Below are 8,073 nucleotides of genomic sequence, written 5' to 3'. Positions count from 1 at the left end.
ATCGTGCAAAGCTGTACATGTATCGCCATCCAGTACATCTTTATTTTGAAGCTATCAAGGGGGCTCATCAGTTGGTCTTACGAATTCTACGACGTGAGAAGCAATCTCCCCATTTTCCCAACGTAGCCGTTCGCCATTATTTTGGCTTCAGAACTGTTCAGCAGCGCATGCCGTGCTGCTTAATTCCAGACATGTCTTCACGCTACTCGACAACGAGCCTTTGATCCAAGGTTGCGAAGATCAAGTCACGGTTGACGTCCTCGCGTTAGCGAATCTATTGCGTGAGCAGAAGTTTCTCCTTGTGACGCCTACTCGAGAAAAAAAATCAGCATCAGCTATTCAAAAACTAGACAAAGAAATACACAATTTCTTGCGAGCAAATATACTGCGGTGCACAGTGCTAACTGCGTCAGTAAAACTCTTAGAGCCCATAGGCTTTGTATTTTTGTATGAATGAATGTTAGCAAAGTAGCTGCACAGTGAAAATATCAAGCTCAGAAACACACAAGAAAAAAGCTGTTTTTCGCTTAAACGGTCTCATGACCATTACCTGAGCGCTGGAGGTCACTCAACAAGATAGTTATTCAAAGGAAGGCTGCTATTAATACTTGCCGCTAGAGCCTCTTGACAACATTGAGGTTCGCATATGCACCTATCACAGCGTGATTATTATAGAGCAAAAGACATACTCTCAGTACTTGAAGTTTTTGGTGTTCGCGTGATTCACGCCGTGAAGCTGTCGAGATACATGGAGTTTAACTACCGTGTACGTTGTACATTCTGCGAGCGCGTGAGTAAGAAGTAAAGAGGCGGCGGGGGTAACGAGAACGATACGATATCGTTTTCTCGGTAAATCTTACGGCTAAGGAATCGATTGACAGTATGGCGCGATGCAGCTCATTCAAGACCAAATACTGGGCTAAAGTGAACCCCACAAATACTACATGAGCGATTTGGTAACCGCTGTATTTGCTCAATGCGGTATACGTGCAATGCATGGACGAGCGTTGTTACACAAAATTAAGATCGATTTCTAGTCACTTCTTCAGCTGTGGTGACCTACCGCCAAACAAGAACGGAGAACCGCACTGCTAACAGTGTTGCTTTTGCTGTGATTTTGGTTGTGACGAAGGGTGGGTGTTGAAGGAAAGAACATTGAATTATATGTGATAACTAAATCATTGATCAGAACAATTGGCACGGCTCTTGAAATCGCAATGCAGTTAGCGAAAGGCTCCAATTGCAATTGTTCAATGCCCTCAAGTCCTTGTTTCAGCTTGTGCTATAACTTGTGGTACCACAACCGAAACCTACCGTACTCCCTCCAGGGAATAATAGGAGCATCCCTTAGTGCACCAGCGGCATGAACCCTTCTTGCACTAGCCTTTTCGACTGATTTACGCTTGACACGCAGACTCATTTCTCCCACGTACGGAATTTCTTCTGCTGTGAAGGTACTCGACCCTGTAGTCACCAGGATGTCGCCTCTGACAGAAAGTTGACCATTTCGCTGAAGCTCAATACAAGAACGTACATGGTAGGAGGGAGATCCTTCTTCTAGCGACCAGTTGAACATCTCGAGGAAAAGAATCAGTTGACCTGGTGCCTCGACGCGCATTTCACCAAAATAATCTCCGTGAGAACCCATTTCGGCACAGGTCGACATCCCATTCGGAAGCATCCGAAACACGCGTTCCTTGCCGTCTAGTACCAAGTGCATACAGTCAAGACAACCAGCCACACTTTGCGGTGTTCGTACTCGAAGAGACCTCCCTCAGACGTCAATCGCTACCTCAACTCGGACAATCTGCGTCATCATCTCGACCATCGAAAAGAGTGACACGTCGGGCACCCTGGGGTCAGCATCCATCTTGCGACCGAGAGAGGAGCTAGCTTCGTTGATATCCCACTGCACGTCATCCGTGTCCAAGAGCCATTCTCCATTCCAGTTGCGCTCGACAGGATTGTGAGAAGGGAACGCCATCTTGAAAGTGGCCTTTCGATCGAGAGACTGTGGTGAGCTTGTAGTATCAATGTAAATATCTCGCAGCTGAGCAACGAACATGTTCCACCCAGCGAAGCTTTGGCCGCTTAAGATCTGCCGCACTAGAGGCCGACGACTGTGGAAACATTCATGCGAATACACCGCTGCAATCACCTGCTCTGCCACGTTGGCCAAGCTGTGCAGGGTGAAGGCTGCAAACACCTCTGCGTTCAAATGGTCCTCTAGTTCAAGTAGAAACTGAATAAAACACGACCGGATCGCCTTCTTGTCCAATATCAGAGCGGCATTCAAGCGGAAAAACTCTCGAAACCAGCCAAGTGTTTCATGAGAGAGCAACCATAGCACCGTCTGGGAAGCTACTCGAAGGAGAGTCTCCAGCTCCAGTGGGAGAGGACCACTCCCAGCAGCTCTTACACTCTCCTCTACCTGGGCATGCTGGAATATTAGCCGTTAGAAGCAGTCCAGATTGTCTTTCTTTGGGGTCGTCTTGGATGTGTCAAGCAGTTTGAGCTTGATCGAGCTCACTACTTCGTCCACTTGCGACGCATAAAGTCTGACAGGTGTCCAGCGGACGAACGCGAGAAGCAGAGCCATATTCTTGGATACCGCTACGGCGGGTGCATTGACGTGCTCCCAGATTAATTTATCTTGCAGAGGGTGGATCATTCCCTGGTCGCTTGACCTTGTCGGAGGAATCCGACGTTGACGCTTGGCTTCATTTAGAGGATTCTCTTCAAGCAAACTACCTAGGCGAGAGGAAGACCTCCCACTCCCTTGTGAGACGTCACGTGCGTGAGCGATTGGCACGACGCTCGCGTTATGCGCCGGTGAGTAGACACTTTGAGGAAGCATCTGACGTGACACGCCCGTTGCACGTTGAGTGCTGGGAGACGCACCTCCAGTTTGAAGTCCTAGTGGTTCTCCCTTCACTTGTTGCAGACTCTGTTGTGTAGCCAACTGCGAAGCGGCATGTGCTTGTGCAGCTTGTAGTTGGTCCAGAGGAGCTCGTCGGTACGAGATGACTGTAAACTCAGGCGACGAGACCGCATGCAGCACGCGGTACAGCTGCGTGTAGGCCTCTCGACTTGAAATGGTCGTAAGATTGTCGTCCATGTCCACGGCGATGCACTCCATCACATACGTTTTCAGTGAATGCTTTATGAGCCTCTGTGCCTTGTTAGCACCACTCTTACAGTAGTAGTACCACCTCGGAAAAGCTTTACTGTTCAAGTGGAATACTACAGGTTTCTCCTCATCTAACGCAGTATCTGAGCCTCGGATCGTGACCACCAGTCCGGATGGCCGATCCAAGACCCCAGCGATCCACTGACCGTCCAGATTCGTCTCTGTCTGTACACCCTCTTGGAGTTAATCTACCTCGACGCACTCTCCAGGTCGGAGACTCACATCATTGACTACTTCGAAGCGGGCGAAGACTGCTAACAACTCACTAGGTGGAGGCTGAAATGGGGCACTTCCAACCGGACGTTCCGCTAGTCGAATCTTCACACTCAGTGAGGATCCGCAGTAGCTTCGGTCAATATGCTCCGGACAGCAGTGCGGAAAGCAGCGCAGGATCTTAAGGCCTCTGGTGCGGTTGCTCCTAGTTAAAGTAAAACAAAATGGTCAGTCGCTACGAGTATCACCTCATGCGAGTCATTCTCTCATGCGTATGCAGAAAGTGAAAATGGACAGCGCAACGCGATTACGATGCCGTACCGCTTGTACTCGGAATGAAACAGTTGTTCGTGACCGCACTCGAGGCGGAAGTAGCTGCAGGTGGATACGCGTAGCGGCAGCGATGGCGCTGACATGTCAGTAAGGTGTTTGGCTGATGGTCTCTCGGTGTCTTTCTGGAAAGTGGAGAAGGTCGACGAAGGGTCCCTTGAGGTTGCAGGATTGGAGCTCGTTGCTCAAACGGGGGAGGTGGACGCAGAAACACGAACATAGACTGTACGCGTATTTATCACTGCTTAGGAATAAAACTATTTTTAAGACTCTCTATGCCGCCGACTAGCAAGATTGGGACTAGCGCAGGCATAATTGGCTACGCGATAATTCGTTGTATATTTAAGAATCTACAGTGACATCCAGCTATATACTGCCCTCAAAATTGTGAGCAGTATGAATGTCATTTCTTCACATTTTATGTGAAATGCCTCGGAAGCAAAGCTCACTTACCCGCTGCATTTTATACAGCTACGACACGGCAATACTTCAGTTGTTTGGAAGCAAGCAATCCATCCTATACGATTGAAGTGTTCGGGGCTGTAATGGAATGAATGTATCTGGTGGCACGACAGACACGCAATAAAACACCGAATGATGTTACGAGATGACGGCGTGGCTGATGAAAAGATATGCAATTGATTGTCAAGCTTTCGAGAACCCGAGTACGACGATGCAAGACTCATTTCAACAAGATTAATTTTGCTGGAACTAACCGAAGGCGAAATTTCTTCGCACTTTGCTGGCGAGGCGCAGTGGCTTTAACAATAATGCGTCGGCCGTTAATATCCGTTAATATCATCTCTCGTTAAAAAACGAGCATCGCTGATTTAAAAGAGTTTGGCGGTGTAAGCGAGTCGCATGACGAATGCTAAGATTTTATTAATTTTTATTTAGCAAAAGTGTCGACATGGACACTGTCACTTTACACATGGGCTTGACAACTATATGCGAAGCTGACGATTTCGGCAAAACCATTTCAGCCGGAGCTACTACATTTTACTCAGCGTCATTGTCTAATTTTATGCAAAGAAGCAAATGGTCGATACAGCTACCGCATATTACAACGAACATGTAACTTCGTAAGGGACGGTTAATTTGGTAATGCTATTTTGCAGACATATTCGATATAACAGTAAGCTATCCATGAATCTTAAATCTATTCACGGTTTTTTTTAGAAAAGTACAGGCCCGCCATGGATTACAGCACTATTAGCTACAGCCTTTACCATGCGCTCCAACACTGGTCTAAGCTTACCGCTGTAGTACAAGGAGTCTAAATTATAGAAATCCTTTCTGAACCCTCTCACGAGTATCCCATGACCTACACTGTGCCATTTCTGGTCAATGTGTCTTAAAAGCGCTACATCCTCTTATTTTAGTTTCTTTCTTATCAAGATTTAGCTCCGCCGCCATCTAGGAAACCAATGACGATATCGAGCGATTCGGAAGGAAAGGCTAGGGTATAAAATGTCATTTCATGTACACGCTTCCGGTAAGTCCTGCACGATATGAACTGTGTTGCTGTCTATCTATATAAACCGCTTTTGAACTAGATGTATGATACAATGAAGTTTCCTGAGCCCAGCAGATCTCGTTAATATATGCAGGTCGTGGCATCATTACATTTTTCTTCGAACTTGCAGTTGAAAAACACAAAAATACACAAGCTGATAATATGTACCTTCACCCTAAACAGACTCAGAAATAACTCATGTAGTTGACAGCAAGACTATTTGTAAACCACAGTACATTGTTCAAAATTTACCAGACCGTCAGAATTACGCAAGTATAAAACACGTCGATTACACGATTAGCTTACGAATTACGCAGAAAACAATCGATATTTAATGGTGAAAGCGTAGTCCAAAAGTAGCACAGCAAAAGTGATTGGGGAATAATGGGTATAGACCGATTTTTCCATACGGGTCTCCCTTGTGCGCACGTGGTACAACCACCATACTTGGTCTCCTAAGGCACTTCCCATCACGGTTTAACGCCAAATTATATTTATGTAGCCTTAGCACACATACATTATATCACCCCATGTGAACACATTGACCCTTTTACAGAATGTACCAGGGATGTCATTATACTAGAAAATGACATTCAGCGGCAGACACGTTCATTGCTGCCTTTAAGAAACCAGCGTACATTGAGCCAACTTTTCTGCATACAGGGCAGATACCACCCCGGTTCTCGGGCTTCTTACGACAAGTCGTGAGTCTTGCAGATGGATCTGGTGCTGCGGAAGAAGCACGCACCGGCCGCCGTACCGTCGGGACAGCAGAGTTATGAAATTACACGTGTAACTGTATTATTTATGCACCTGACAGCCTTTCACTTTGTCCTATCATTGATAGGCTATCACGCACTACCGTTGGAGATGCTCTAACGTATTGCAATAGTCTCGTATCTCATTCCGATACTTAAGCGGAAGATGTCAGCTGGTTACATTTTATATTACAGAGTTTTACGGCTGAGGCATAGCCATGAACCCTGGCTATTTTTGATAATTAGGCGTTCAGTACGATTAATTTGTGGTCAACGTCTTTCAACCGTGGGATCGTATTCTTTCGTAATTTGTTTAAGCTGTAGATCGTAGCCAAATGTCACACATTACAATGCTTAAGCCTCTATTTGTTGAATAGGCGTCAGTTTTTTTCAGAGTGAAGGAAACGGTCAGTTGGTTCGGTGATAAGACACATCAACGGGCAAGTCTTTGGTCATACTTGCATATTTTGCAGTATCGTTGAGAATGGTCTTAGGCGCTCCTAACGACGCTATCACACAATAAAGGTGATCATTTTTGCTTAGCTTTTGCCGGCGTTATATATTATAGGAAATGAGATAGCAGGAAGCGCCATGGATGGCGTTTGCAAGTGCCTCAGAAAGTGTTATTGTCATCGTGATTCGTAGCAGCATGCTTCGTTTTATCTTTAATCTTGTAAGTAGAAAACCGTTTTTTGGGATCACACGCTCATGGTGCGGTTGTAGGCAAAAATCAATTTTAACCGCGACATGCCGTGCCACGACTTTGATGACATGACATGCGAGGACATGAGTGACAGTCGTTAAAAGCACTACAGTTACTAAAACGCAATTTTATACCTCTTCTATAAAGAGACTCAGGAAGTCGCTGCAATTACTAAAACATAGTATTATGCCTTGTATAAAGTGAGATGCTGAAAACTGCTACAATTGGTTGTATACCTTTTTTTCTTAATGAGACACTAATAGATGGAAGCTGAATCGGCGAGATTTCAGACGTATGTGCTGAGAAAAGTCAATGTCGATGTCAAATAGCTCACTACAGGATTATCTTTGCTGCATGCCATCATCTCTTTGTGCCACTGCGCCCCGTGGAGTCTTCATGGACATCATGATGCCACCGCATACTCACGCTTAGGGTAAGTTATAGCTCCTAGGGAAACAGACAGTCAGTACGACCAGCCCCAATTAAGCGCAAGCGTTTTCGCTTCCGAACGGATCTCCACGGCGGACATAATCAAGAGATCGATTTGGTCTTGTGTTTTCAGCTGACGTAGTATGGGGATGCGTCATGCCTGACGAAGCTCTACTGTTAGTTTCAGAAACTCAAAGCGTAAATTGTTTGCCGCCGTACCTGTTGCATTTTCGTTGGTATTTATTCTCCTATTGTGCAGCTGCAGAATCTATATATTATCGTCGTTAAGTGGTCTCAATAGAAAGTTGTGGGAAGGGTCTCCAGCATAGATATGATAGATGGCACATCGAGGGGTTAGCACGTCTTTTAGCAGGCAATACAGGTAAGAAGGGCGCAAAAAAGTCCCAAAGGAAAAAAAACTGGACAGGCAAGTATCTGCGGAAACGGTACTTGCGTTCGATAAGAAGTTACATGAGCTAAATTCCTACCTTAAACTTGATTATATGGCGCTTCCAAGACGGTGGTGACATTCATCTACTCGATACGAGCATCGCAACAGGACGCATGCTGTGTGAACACGGTTCCTGTATTTTGACAAATATATACGTAGGTAGCCCATCACCCTGCCACTTCTGCGAAAGATGATGCTTAACGCTCATTCTCTTGATAAATTTGATGTCTGGCATGTGCCCACACGACATCTTGGTTTTTCTCGTACCTAAATACCGAATACAGTACTGCACCCCGTTTTCGAGCCCTTGGACCTTTAATAAACTTCCGGATGCGAAGATCCTGAATATAAATGAACTATAGTTTGAAAGCTAAAATCGATTTAATTCCAATTCCTTCATGGTTCCACCCCCGCGAAAACGGGGTGCAGTACTGTACACGCATTTTTTGTATTTCCAACGATTGCACGCCCTGCTTACCCCTG

General features: G+C 45.8%; 1 protein-coding gene across 1 annotated transcript; it reads right to left on the bottom strand.

Annotated features, from left to right (window-relative positions):
* Nucleotides 1-1,282: 1,282 nt before the first annotated feature.
* On the bottom strand, nucleotides 1,283-3,819 carry PITG_20834 (uncharacterized protein; the record flags this gene model as incomplete). The annotated part of the gene is made up of 7 exons (XM_002895422.1): nucleotides 1,283-1,773; nucleotides 1,879-2,377; nucleotides 2,531-2,681; nucleotides 2,776-2,778; nucleotides 3,036-3,364; nucleotides 3,413-3,608; nucleotides 3,725-3,819. The coding sequence occupies 7 exons, from the start codon at nucleotides 3,817-3,819 to the stop codon at nucleotides 1,283-1,285; spliced, it is 1,764 nt and encodes a 587-aa protein (XP_002895468.1).
* Nucleotides 3,820-8,073: the final 4,254 nt, after the last annotated feature.

The sequence above is a fragment of the Phytophthora infestans genome, genomic scaffold, assembly GCF_000142945.1.
Source record: "Phytophthora infestans T30-4 supercont1.179 genomic scaffold, whole genome shotgun sequence".
Taxonomy (NCBI): Eukaryota; Oomycota; class Peronosporomycetes; order Peronosporales; family Peronosporaceae; genus Phytophthora; species Phytophthora infestans.
The sequence above is the reverse complement of the archived record's forward strand: the minus strand, read 5'-3'. Positions and strand labels throughout refer to the sequence as shown.